The sequence below is a fragment of the Notolabrus celidotus genome, chromosome 13 (assembly GCF_009762535.1).
Source record: "Notolabrus celidotus isolate fNotCel1 chromosome 13, fNotCel1.pri, whole genome shotgun sequence".
NCBI lineage: Eukaryota > Metazoa > Chordata > Actinopteri > Labriformes > Labridae > Notolabrus > Notolabrus celidotus.
The window spans coordinates 1,131,078-1,145,111 of NC_048284.1; the positions used below are offsets into that span (position 1 = coordinate 1,131,078).

General features: G+C 43.4%; 1 protein-coding gene across 1 annotated transcript; it reads right to left on the reverse strand.

The window, feature by feature from the left end:
* Positions 1-841: 841 nt before the first annotated feature.
* Positions 842-13,311, reverse strand: LOC117824326 (tumor necrosis factor alpha-induced protein 2-like). The gene is made up of 13 exons (XM_034699790.1): positions 13,038-13,311; positions 10,550-10,660; positions 7,578-8,032; positions 7,279-7,490; positions 6,929-7,043; positions 6,710-6,832; positions 5,249-5,343; positions 5,067-5,162; positions 4,761-4,887; positions 4,558-4,683; positions 4,335-4,484; positions 4,060-4,184; positions 842-2,739 (listed from the first exon to the last, which is right to left on the reverse strand). The coding sequence occupies exons 1-13, from the start codon at positions 13,087-13,089 to the stop codon at positions 2,550-2,552; spliced, it is 1,977 nt and encodes a 658-aa protein (XP_034555681.1). The 5' UTR covers positions 13,090-13,311; the 3' UTR covers positions 842-2,549.
* Positions 13,312-14,034: the final 723 nt, after the last annotated feature.

Sequence of the window (14,034 nt, forward strand, 5' to 3'; positions counted from 1 at the left end):
TAAGTGTGAAATGTTAAACCAACGTTTTAAATGTTTATTTTAAATGTGAAAAATTAAATCTAGACTTTCTATCAATATTTAAGATGATAAACCTAAACTTGTAATGTTTAATTTAAATGTTAAATTAAAAAAAACAATTTGAATCGAAATATTCAATTAAAGATTTTAGTGTAAAATATTAAATCTAAATGTAACATTTGAGTATCTTATGCTTATTTTAAATGTTGAATATTAATCTAAAATCTAAGTGTTATAATTATAATGTTTAATTTAAATATAAAATGTTAAATGTTAAATGTTACAGTGACAGTTACTGGATAAAGCCACATGATGTGATTTTATGCGAATCCAAAATAGACAATAAATAAGATTTAATGTTGAGCTTCAAATGTTTTGTTGTTAAAATTCACAGTGTGTGTGTGTGTGTGTGTGTGTGTGTGTGTGTGTGTATTTATAAACTTGGGAGACGTGTGTGACCCCTCCAGGCTCCGGTAGTTTCACTCATGACTAACAAACTCTTAAAGTGTGGGAATGAAATCTTCCTCCTGAGTAACTAACTTTGATGTGAAACCTGAGAATATTTTAAATCCTGCAGGCAGGGGGCAGCAGAGTGTCTCAAACACACACAGACACACACACTGAAGCACACACACACATCTGGACTAACCCCTCACATATTTCTAACATCTGAAACCTTTTATTTGAGGCATGTGGGACGTTCTGTGGTTTATTCTCAGCCTGAGTCTGTTTCTGTGTTTCTGTCTGAGGCTGCAGGAGTTACTCTGACTGTCATAGAGGTCCCTGAGCAGATTCAAGGGTGCTTGAAAGTCCTTGAGAAGATTGTTTATTTGATAAAGAAGTTAGAGTTTGTGTAGCACAAAGACAGATGAGAAGGTAACTGTTATTGAGGTGTTTATATGTCATCATGAAGTTAGCAGTGAGAGTTTCTTACATTCCTCACGTCTCCTTTTAAAGACAAGAGACCGGTTTTATTTCATTGGTCTGATTTATTAATCCACAAACATCTTAAACACGAAGCTTTCCATATGATGAAATGTAGCACAGTTAGCTTCACGCTAATTCACCTTTATAAACCAATGAGGTAGGAGTGCGCCCCCCAGTCTTCTTAAAGAACTCTAGAGGATCCAGGATAGAACCCTGAGGGACACCTTGAGAATGACCCACGTCTCCTGCTGATGAATAAATATCTTTGAAACTGTCCGTCCTTCAAAATGGCGGACCATAGCATCCGTCACAACCGCCAAGTTAGCTGTGATGAAGCAGAAACTCAGGCGAGATACAGGCGTGTGATAAAATATGAAAAGGGGCATTTCGACCGGCGGACCCAGGGTCTAAATTTAGTACAGGGGTAGATTATCTACCCCTTAAAAAGCCCCTGTTAGGGGTGTAGTACTTTTCAAAGGTCCCGGGACTTTCAGGGGGCGGGGCCTGCAATGCTGAGCGTGTCTGATTGGTAGATTAACCTCAGTGTTTTTATTCCACCCTCCGTCCACAATAACATCACACACATCTGTGATTCTCTTGATTTCTCTTTCTTTCATTAGTTTTTATTTGTTCTATCTTTTTTGTATGTGTGTGTACTTTTCAAAAGAAGAAGCTGTGATTCTCTTGATTTAGCAGCTTGTAACAGTAGTCTTCTCTCAGCCCACCGGGAATGCGTCTCTCCTCCCGGTGTTCCGCTTTTAAAAGTGACCCTGTAAACTGGAGACCTTCAGCTGAACGTGTCAGTGTTTGTGGAGTTTACACAGCTGTTGAAACACAGAGGGAGTTCCTGGGAATGCAAACTAGTTTAGTTTTTATTAAGATTTCAAAATATCCTCATCAGATATTTAATGATGGTCTAAAGACGTTTATGAGGGATGCATCCGGCTGAGAGTCTCCAGTTAACAGGGTCGCAGTTTAAACCAAAACACCGGCCGATCTCTGCGATCACGGCTTTTTGAGTTCAAAAGGATTTTAAAGCCGTGTTGAAACGTCTTTGCTACTCGTGCTTATCTCCTCTCACGTGTTGATTCAGTGAATCCATCTGTGATGAAATATAGCACCATCTAAAACAGACCAGCTGAGTCTCTTCATGCTAACAGGCTAACTGTTGAGTTGCTCATAATGATACCTGCCTGTCCGTCTGCTTCTATGGTGTCATCTGGGATGAATGGCATTCCTCTTTGTGTTACTGCCCTCTACTGGTCTGGTGGTGTAGTGCATTTACTTTTTATTCCCTCCATACGTCACTGGCCTGATTTGCACAATCTACCCGGGACTTCAGCCCGCGGTCGAAACGCAGACAACAATGTGGGACCAGGAACCTTTTAGTTCAGTATAAAGTAGTTCTGGGGGCTAAAAGACCCCAGAACTCTTGGTTGAAATGCACCTAAATACTGTTTACTGACAGATAGTTACACACCCTGCTCTCTCACATGCTAACTCATGCTATGCTAATTTTGCAGATACAGTCAACTAACATGCTAATATGCTAACATGCTAACTTATATAACGTAGCGAGGCTAAAATGCTAACACAAAGATAGTTCAGGGCTTCAGTCCCATCTGGTTGATCTTGTTGTTGATCCACTTCACTTTGACTCTGGAGAAGAACGGAGGGCTCTGATTGGTGGAGGCACCGAGGAGGCGGTTCTCCTCCGCACTCCTCCTGATGGAGCGAACGTCAGCAGCTGATAGGCCGCTTTTCAGGGAGAGCAACGCCGACATGTGAGCGCCACTGCAGAGAGAGAGAGAAGCGGGGTCAATACAGGAAACACAACATCTGCACACACACCTGACTCAACAGCCAATCAGAGAGGAGGAAACCCTGCAGACTCTGACATCACAAAGAGAGAGAGGATCCCGTGTTTCTCCATTCATCTCACACAACTATGACACCTGAGCCCGGCCTAACCACACCCGCCGTCTCCCACAGCAACCAGGTCTTTCCCACAGCACTAAACCAGGTCACACCCCGGACAACCTGAGAGAGCGAACCTGCTCCCCGGGAGGACAGGTGTGCACATGCATCAGCTGACTTCCTGCCAACTCTCGCCCATGATGATTAAAAAGTTATGAAACCCTGAGGAGGTCTGAATGTTTCTACTCCCTCTAAAGAATGTGATTCACAGTGGGAGGGAGTGAGCCTGGACACAAACATTCAGGACTTAGACTGAAGGAGGATTAATGATCAGACACCTTCATCTCTTAAAGAGCTCATAGCGCCCTATCACCCTTCTAGAACACTACGCTCCCAACATGCAGGCCTGCTCATCGTACCTAAAGTCTCTAAAAGTAGTATGGGAGGTAGAGCCTTCAGTTATCAGGCCCTCTCCTTTGGAATCATCTACCAGTCAGGGTCCGGGAGGCAGACACCCTCTCTACTTTTAAGAGTAGGCTTCAAACTTTCCTTTTTGATAAAGCTTATAGTTAGAGCTGGATCAGGCTTGGACCAGGTCTTAGTTATGCTGCTATAGGCTTAGACTGACACACTGGGATCCTGTCTTTCCCTCTCTCTCCTCTCTCTGCCTGTCTCTCACTTTAACTCTTCCTGTCCCATTAAAGATACTAACCATAGACCTTTCTGGAGTCCCTGAGCTCCCTTGTCTCGTAGGTTCCTCTGGATCTCTGCTGCTGTGGACGTGGTCCAGACTCCAGCTGCTACAACTACTACTATCCGTCTCCCCACTATCATCTCTCTCTCTCTCTCTTCATCTCCCTCTATCCCTCTCTCCAACACGGTCTCAGCAGATGTGTGTCTAACATGAGTCTGGTCCTGCTGGAGGTTTCTGCCTGTTAAAGGAAGTTTGTCCTTGCCACTGTAACTTGCTAAATGCTGCAAAGTGCTCTGCTCATGGTGGATTAAGATGAGATCAGACTGAGTCCTGTCTGGAAGATGGGACTGGATCTGATCCGGTCTTGATGTTGGGTCTTTGTTAATAGCAGGACATAGGGTACGGTCTAGACCTGCTCTGTTTGGAAAGAGTCTGAGGGTCACGTCTGTTGGGATTGGGAAAAGATAATGCTGAAACATTTAGACTCTCTGGGGGACCAGTACCTGAGGTCGGGGAAGGTTCTGGCCAGGCTGACCATCTCCAGTTGAACACTTCCAGGGTCCTGCAGTCTGAGGATTTCAGCCAGGCTGCAGAGCATCTCCCCGAGCCACAGAGAATCCCTGCAGCCCTGAGGACACACACAGGACTGTTAGAGTCCTGCAAAGTATTCCTGCGGATCTTAAAAACGTTAACTTCTCCTCCCTGCTGGATCTGCAGGAACCCAGAGACCTCCCCCCTTGACCTCAGCCTAAGAACAGGTGCTCTATAGGTGTCTCACCCCTTCTTTGAAGAAGTCGTTGATCTTTCCGGCGTCCTCAATCATCCGCTGAGCTCCGCCCACCTGCTGCTTCCTGCTCTTGGTCCTGGTCTTCATCATCCTCTTCACATACTTCAGGACCAGGTCCTGATGGAGGTCGGACAGCAAGACCTGCAGACAGACAGACAGGTTCACAAACAGGAACACAAACAGGTAGATACTGTAGACAGGTGAAGAGTCCTACCTCTCTGCAGGCTGGTTTCAGGTCCGTCAGGTCCATAAGATGCTGGTACAGAGAGTCCAGCGACGAGTCCACGACAGGAAGTGACCCGTCAATCCAGGCCGCCGTCCACAGCTGACTGAAACACACCTGAACACAGAGCGCCGGTCACTGAGCGTGAACGCCAGCCTCACAGGTGAGCGCTGTCATCAGTTCACAGGGTTTACCTTCATCTGGATGAGGACGGTGCCGGTGAGAGTCCTGTACCCACAATCCCTCAGGGCGGTCAGAGTCTCCAGACAGCGGCACCTCTGCTGCTCCGACAGACTTCCTGTTAGACCTGTGATGTAACCCCTGAGGACAGTCACAGACAGCCAATCAGGAGCAGAGCAGGGAAACACAGCGTCCAATCAGAACACACTTTCTCTACACCTGTCCCAGCAGACGTACTACAGTTCCCACAATGCTTCAGGACAGGAAGTCACAGGGAGCTCAGTTAATGACAGAGCTCAAACATCAACAGGTAAACGTACCTGAACTGCTGCTCACACACCAGCTGAGCTTTGACCACTGAGCGGATGTTTCCTGATGATTTCCCTTTCACAAACTCCTCCAAACTCTTCTTATAGCTGAAACAGACTCTGTGTTATTACCACCACATGAACCTGCAGCAACAAACACAGGAACATTCACTGCCTCAGGGGGCGGAGCCTACCTGAGGAGGAAGAGCTCCAGGTGAGCTGTGAGCCTCTGAGCTTTCAATGGGTCTCTAACCACAGAGCTTAATTCAGTCAGGGAGCCGTCTATCACCTGGAAACATAAACAGTAAGCAATCTATCCATAACCTGACGCAAAATACAGACAGGGAGCCGTCTATCACCTGGAAACACAGACTGTCAGGGAGCTGTCTATAATCTGCAACAACAAAAGTCATGGAGCTGTCTATAACCTGGAAACACAAACAGTCAAAAAGATGTCTATAACCTGCAATATAAATCAGTCAGGGAGCTGTCTATAACCTGCAACACAAACAGGTAGGAAGCTGTCTATAACCTGCAACACAAACAGGTAGGAAGCTGTCTATAACCTGCAACAGAAATACGTAGGAAGTTGTCTATAACCTGCAATGTAACCCATTAAGGGAGCTGTCTATGACCTGCAAGACAAACATGTAGGGAGCTGTCTATAACCTGGAATTTACCCCAGTCAGGGAGCTGTCTATAACCTGCAATATAACCCAGTCAGGGAGCTGTCTATAACTTGGAAACACAAACAGTCATGGAGCTGTCTTTAACGTGCAATATAACCCAGTCAGGGAGCTGTCTATAACCTGGAATTTTACCCAGTCAGGGAGCTGTCTATAACTTGGAAACACAAACAGTCAGGGAGCTGTCTATAACCTGCAATATAACCCAGTCAGGGAGCTGTTTATAACCTGCAATATAACCCAGTCAGGGAGCTGTTTATAACCTGCAATATAACCCAGTCAGGGAGCTGTTTATAACCTGCAATATAACCCAGTGAGGGAGCTGTCTATAACCTGCAATATAACCCAGACAGGGAGCTATCTATATCCTGCAATATAACCCAGTCAGGGAGCTGTCTATAACCTGCAATATAACCCAGTCAGGGAGCTGTCTATAACCTGCAATTTAACCCAGTGAGGGAGCTGTCTATAACCTGCAATATAACCCAGTCAGGGAGCTGTCTTTAACCTGCAATATAACCCAGTCAGGGAGCTGTCTATAACCTGCAATATAACCCAGTAGGGAGCTGTCTATAACCTGCAATATAACCCAGTGTGGGAGCTGTCTATAACCTGCAACACAAACAGTCAGGGAGCTGTCTATAACTTGGAAACACAAACAGTCAGGGAGCTGTCTATAACCTGCAATATAACCCAGTCAGGGAGCTGTCTATAACCTGCAATATAATCCAGTCAGGGAGCTGTCTATAACCTGCAATATAACCCAGTCAGGGAGATGTCTATAACCCTGAAACACAAAAAGTCAGGGAGATGTCTACAACCTTGAAACACAAAACGTCAGGGAGCTGTCTACAACCTGGAATTTATCCCAGTCAGGGAGCTGTCTACAACCTTGAAACACAAACAGGGATGTAGCTGTGTATTACCTACAACAAAGAACGCTGTGACCTGTGACCTGTCTGGACTCACCTGTATGACGTCTATAGCCAGCGGACTGAAGCAGTACTGGTCGATGAGTTCAGGTGTTTTTCCGCTCAGCCAGCTCTCCTCTTCTTTCCTAAATGCTGAGTTCAGCCACTGCTTCACTCTCTCCTGTGTGGTTATATGAATGACATCATTACATATATGAAACATGTATAATAATGTAACTCTCAGATACATCACAGCTGGTTGTCTGCTGGTCTTTACCTCTTTGTGGGTCAGGGACTGGTCCTCCAGTCGGTCCAGGTGGTCCGGTTGGAGCAGAGAACCCAGGCAGGCCGTTTTTATCTTCCCCTCCAGTTCTTCGTGTTTTAATATTTCACTGGAAACAAATGTAAACAACAACAATGGGGACACAGGAACCTTTTAGTTCAGGGTAAAGTAGTTCTGGGGGCTAAAAGACCCTGGAATTCTTGGTGGAAATGCACCTATGGAGGGACTGGTAGCAGGGACAAACTGCAGGTAGCAGGGACTGACTGCAGGTAGCAGGGACTGACTGCAGGTAGCAGGGACTGACTGCAGGTAGCAGGGACTGACTGGTGTAATCAGGGACTCACATTGGATAGCAGTGGTTGATCCAGAACAGCAGGTAGCTGCAGTCGTCTGTTTCTAGCCCAGAAGCTTCCAGACTCTTCAGTCGAGTGGAGAAACTCTGATGGTAGAGTCCCCCGTACAGATTCAGGATGTCCATCTTAGGAGGGTAACAGTCCATCACCGACCTCTGCACCGTCAGTAGGTCCTCTTTCACACGTCGTCCCACACGACACACCTGCTCAGGTGAACCAGAGACAGGAAGTTAAGAGACAAAGTGTACTGAGGGCTAAACATGTTCCTGCTGTTCTCGTGTGTGACCCACCTCCCTCTTCAGGGGTGAAGACAGTCCATCAGTTTCACCAGAGTCTTCCTCGGCGGCCCTCATCAATCTAGACTCCACCATGCTCTGTAGGAGTCTGTTGTGAGTGTTGAGACACTTCTGAGGACGCCACACCGGGACTTTGTCTTCAGGACATCCAGTCCATCGCCGGTCCTGTTCCTCCTGCTGCTGGATGCAGACCACAGCACTCTTCAGGACCTCCATCTCCTCAGAGGAGGAGGCTGAGGATGAAGAGGGGGTGAAGGTGTTGTGGATCGCCATCCATATCTTCAGGCTGAGAGCCTCCAGGTCTCTCTGCAGCTGGTCCTCGGCCTCCTCGCAGCGGGGGTCCTGACTGAACAGCTGCTCCTCCCTGAGGATCAGGGTCCTGCTGATCTCCTCCAAACGCTCCTCCCTCTGCTCCTCCTGCAGAGTCTCCCCACAGTCCACCTCATGCTCTGAAAGACACAGTACCTGTCCTTACCCCATCTGTTCTTAGGTCCTTACAGATCCTGTCCTTACCCCGTCTGTTCTTAGGTCCTTACAGAGCCTGTCCTTACCCCATCTGTTCTTAGGTCCTTACAGATCCTGTCCTTACCCCGTCTGTTCTTAGGTCCTTACAGATCCTGTCCTTACCCCGTCTGTTCTTAGGTCCTTACAGATTCTGTTCTTACCCGGTCTGTTCTTAGGTCCTTACAGTACCTGTCCTTACCCCGTCTGTTCTTAGGTCCTTACAGATTCTGTTCTTACCCCGTCTGTTCTTAGGTCCTTACAGAACCTGTCCTTACCCCGTCTGTTCTTAGGTCCTTACAGAACCTGTTCTTACCCTGTCTGTTCTTAGGTCCTTACAGAACCTGTCCTTACCCCATCTGTTCTTAGGTCCTTACAGATCCTGTCCTTACCCCGTCTGTTCTTAGGTCCTTACAGAACCTGTCCTTACCCCGTCTGTTCTTAGGTCCTTACAGATCCTGTCCTTACCCCATCTGTTCTTAGGTCCTTACAGATCCTGTCCTTACCCCGTCTGTTCTTAGGTCCTCACAGAACCTGTCCTTACCCCGTCTGTTCTTAGGTCCTTACAGAGCCTGTCCTTACCCCGTCTGTTCTTAGGTCCTCACAGAACCTGTCCTTACCCCGTCTGTTCTTAGGTCCTTACAGAACCTGTCCTTACCCCGTCTGTTCTTAGGTCCTTACAGAACCTGTCCTTACCCCGTCTGTTCTTAGGTCCTTACAGAGCCTTTCCTTACCCCGTCTGTTCTTAGATCCTTACAGAACCTGTCCTTACCCCGTCTGTTCTTAGGTCCTTACAGAACCTGTCCTTACCCCGTCTGTTCTTAGGTCCTTACAGAGCCTTTCCTTACCCTGTCTGTTCTTAGGTCCTTACAGAACCTGTCCTTACCCCGTCTGTTCTTAGATCCTTACAGAACCTGTCCTTACCCCGTCTGTTCTTAGGTCCTTACAGAACCCTTCCTTACCCCGTCTGTTCTTAGGTCCTTAAGGAACCTGTCCTTACCCCGTCTGTTTTTAGGTCCTTACAGATCCTGTCCTTACCCCGTCTGTTCTTAGGTCCTTACAGAACCTGTCCTTACCCCGTCTGTTCTTAGGTCCTTACAGAACCTGTCCTTACCCCGTCTGTTCTTAGATCCTTACAGAACCTGTCCTTACCCCGTCTGTTCTTAGGTCCTTACAGAACCTGTCCTTACCCCGTCTGTTCTTAGGTCCTTAAGGAACCTGTCCTTACCCCGTCTGTTCTTAGGTCCTTACAGAGCTTGTCCTTACCCCCTCTGTTCTTAGGTCCTTACAGAACCTGTCCTTACCCCGTCTGTTCTTAGGTCCTTACAGAACCTGTCCTTACCCCGTCTGTTCTTAGGTCCTTACAGAACCCTTCCTTACCCCGTCTGTTCTTAGGTCCTTACAGAGCTTGTCCTTACCCCGTCTGTTCTTAGGTCCTTACAGAGCTTGTCCTTACCCCCTCTGTTCTTAGGTCCTTACAGAACCTGTCCTTACCCCGTCTGTTCTTAGGTCCTTACAGAACCTGTCCTTACCCCGTCTGTTCTTAGGTCCTTACAGAGCTTGTCCTTACCCCCTCTGTTCTTAGGTCCTTACAGAACCTGTCCTTACCCCGTCTGTTCTTAGGTCCTTACAGAACCTGTCCTTACCCCGTCTGTTCTTAGGTCCTTACAGAACCCCTCCTTACCCCGTCTGTTCTTAGGTCCTTACAGAACCCTTCCTTACCCCGTCTGTTCTTAAGTCCTTACAGAGCCTTTCCTTACCCTGTCTGTTCTTAGGTCCTTACAGAACCTGTCCTTACCCCGTCTGTTCTTAGGTCCTTACAGAACCTGTCCTTACCCCGTCTGTTCTTAGGTCCTTACAGAACCTGTCCTTACCCCGTCTGTTCTTAGGTCCTTACAGAACCCTTCCTTACCCCGTCTGTTCTTAGGTCCTTACAGAACCTGTCCTTACCCCATCTGTTCTTAGGTCCTTACAGAACCTGTCCTTACCCCGTCTGTTCTTAGGTCCTTAAGGAACCTGTCCTTACCCCGTCTGTTCTTAGGTCCTTACAGAACCTGTCCTTACCCCGTCTGTTCTTAGGTCCTTAAGGAACCTGTCCTTACCCCGTCTGTTCTTAGGTCCTTACAGAACCTGTCCTTACCCCGTCTGTTCTTAGGTCCTTAAGGAACCTGTCCTTACCCCGTCTGTTCTTAGGTCTTTACAGAACCTGTCCTTACCCTGTCTGTTCTTAGGTCCTTACAGAACCTGTTGGTTCTAACCAGACTGTGTTTTGCTGGTTCTGTTGGTTCTAACCTCATGGTGTTTTGTTGGTTCTCTTTGATTCTAACCATACTGAATTTTGTTGGTTCTGTTGGGTTTAACCTGAAAGTATGCTTTTCTGGTTCCTATGGTTCCGGCCTGATTGAATTTTGTTGGCTCTGTTGGTTCTAACCTGATGGAGTTTTGTTGGTTCTATTGATTCTCACCTGCAGCGTGGTTCTGGTTGTGCTGTCTGAGGTTCTTCCAGATCTTTCCAGGGTTCTTCAGTGTCAGGAATTTCTTTTTCTCTCCATTCCGGTTCTCCTCGACTCCTCCTGCTGAGTATTAAACACAGACGTTAATTAATGACACGTCTGTGTTCTTCTTTTTCTATAAATATTAAATACATGCGGACAGAACCAGAGATCTGAGACGGAACATAAAGGGAGATGTGTTTTTATACATTAATCACAAAATAAGAACACAAAGGGGAAACTAATTTAACCTCCTCAAATCATTAAAGGCTGAGGAATAAATATCTTTAAGTTCTGCAGATCATCAAAACATTGATCGTTAACTTCTCATAAGAACAAAGAGAACATGTTTTATTTTAAACCTTTAGAACATGTTTTATTATATAAACCTTTAGAACATGTTTTATTATATAAACCTTTAGAACATGTTTTATTTTAAACCTTTAGAACATGTTTTATTTTAAACCTTTAGAACATGTTTTATTATATAAACCTTTAGAACATGTTTTATTTTAAACCTTTAGAACATGTTTTAATTTAAACCTTTAGAACATGTTTTATTATATAAACCTTTAGAACATGTTTTATTTTAAACCTTTAGAACATGTTTTATTTTAAACCTTTAGAACATGTTTTATTATATAAACCTTTAGAACATGTTTTATTTTAAACCTTTAGAACATGTTTTAATTTAAACCTTTAAAACATGTTTTATTTTATAAACCTTTAGAACATGTTTTATTTTAAACCTTTAGAACATGTTTTAATTTAAACCTTTAGAACATGTTTTATTTTAAACCTTTAGAACATGTTTTAATTTAAACCTTTAAAACATGTTTTATTTTATAAACCTTTAGAACATGTTTTATTTTAAACCTTTAGAACATGTTTTATTTTAAACCTTTAAAACATGTTTTATTTTATAAACCTTTAGAACATGTTATTATATAAACCTTTAGAACATGTTTTATTTTAAACCTTTAGAACATGTTTTATTATAAACCTTTAGAACATGTTTTATTTTAAACCTTTAGAACATGTTTTATTATATAAACCTTTAGAACATGTTTTATTATATAAACCTTTAGAACATGTTTTATTTTAAACCTTTAGAACATGTTTTATTTTAAACCTTTAGAACATGTTTTATTATATAAACCTTTAGAACATGTTTTATTTTAAACCTTTAGAACATGTTTTAATTTAAACCTTTAGAACATGTTTTATTATATAAACCTTTAGAACATGTTTTATTTTAAACCTTTAGAACATGTTTTATTTTAAACCTTTAGAACATGTTTTATTATATAAACCTTTAGAACATGTTTTATTTTAAACCTTTAGAACATGTTTTAATTTAAACCTTTAAAACATGTTTTATTTTATAAACCTTTAGAACATGTTTTATTTTAAACCTTTAGAACATGTTTTAATTTAAACCTTTAGAACATGTTTTATTTTAAACCTTTAGAACATGTTTTAATTTAAACCTTTAAAACATGTTTTATTTTATAAACCTTTAGAACATGTTTTATTTTAAACCTTTAGAACATGTTTTATTTTAAACCTTTAAAACATGTTTTATTTTATAAACCTTTAGAACATGTTATTATATAAACCTTTAGAACATGTTTTATTTTAAACCTTTAGAACATGTTTTATTATAAACCTTTAGAACATGTTTTATTTTAAACCTTTAGAACATGTTTTAATTTAAACCTTTAGAACATGTTTTATTATATAAACCTTTAGAACATGTTTTATTTTAAACCTTTAGAACATGTTTTATTTTAAACCTTTAGAACATGTTTTAATTTAAACCTTTAGAACATGTTTTATTATAAACCTTTAGAAAATGTTTTATTTTAAACCTTTAGAACATGTTTTAATTTAAACCTTTAGAACATGTTTTATTTTAAACCTTTAGAACATGTTTTATTATATAAACCTTTAGAACATGTTATTATATAAACCTTTAGAACATGTTTTAATTTAAACCTTTAGAACATGTTATTATTTAAACCTTTAGAACATGTTTTAATTTAAACCTTTAGAACATGTTATTATTTAAACCTTTAGAACATGTTGTATTCTAACAGGTAGTCTGTAGTCTGTAAAGAGTTGGACAGACAGGTTAGATGTTGGATCAGGTTCCTGCTCAGTGCATCGTCACTGGTGATCCATCATGCTCATCAGACAGACCAACACACGTCTGAAGGATCCATAAATTACTTCCGGTCATTGTCAGCTGATTAGATTGTACAGTTTTCACCCTTTCACAATAAAACATGATAAATTAAAGAAAGTTTAAGAGTTAAGAGAGAACACCTACCTCTCATCGCTCCGACATCCGATCTGTGAGGAGTGGAGGGGCGGGTCTACACAGTGTGTGTGCGTGTGTGTGTGCGTGTGTGTGTGTGTGTGTGTGTGTGTGTGTGTGTGTGAACTCAGCTGTTCTCACCTCCTGTGCTGCTCTGCTGCCTCCTGCTGGACGCCCGGGGAAACCACATCATCTGGACCACAATCCTCGTCAACCAGAACCACCGAGCTGGTTTGGATTCTGGGACCAGACAATCCGCAATCTGCTGCTCAGATAGCTGAAGTCTGGGTCCTGGTTTGGATCCCTGGACTAGAAATCCTGCACTGGGTTCTGGTCTGGATGTCTGCACAGTCAGGGAGTCAGAGCATCCTCAGAGTCAGCAGTGGGTTTATACTTTCACTTTCAGTCTGAGAGTGCAGCATCATCATCCTCCTCCTCCTCCTCCTCTTCCTCTCCTGCTCTATCTTTCCTTCTCCTCTCTCACTTTCTATCTTTGACTGAAGCATCATCCTCTTCTCTTCTTGTCTTCCTTTCTTAATCATTCTCTCTTCCTTTCCTTTCCTTTCCTTCCCTTTCCTTTCCTTTCCTTTCCTCCTCCTCCTCCTCCCTTCTCTTCCTCTCCTGCTCTATCTTTCCTTTTCCTCTCTCACTTTCTATCTTTGACTGAAGCATCATCATCCTCTTCTCTTCTCGTCCTCCTTTCTTAATTATCCTCTCTTCCTTTCCTTTCCTCTTCCTCCTGCACAGACCTCTCTCCTATTGGTCCAACCTTTTTTCTTCTTCTTCATCATTTATTAAAAAAACAAACTTCTCCTTTTTTCCTTTATCTCATCCTCTCCTCCTCTTCTCTTTATCTTATCCCCCTCCACTCCTTCATCCACCTTTCCTGCCTCCTTCTTACCTCCTTCCTTACCTGCTGCCACCTGTTACATCATTGTGTGTGTGTGTGTGTGTGTGTGTGTGTGTGTGATGTCACAGTTTACCTGCGTCCTCTCGACTGTAACTGAATCGATCATCGGCCGTTAATAATCGATGGCGCTCTGATCAATAATGGATGGAGGAGGCTGGTGAGGCCAGAGGTCAGAAGGGGGCGTGGCCAAGTGTGATGTCATCAATACACAAAACACACCATGTGATA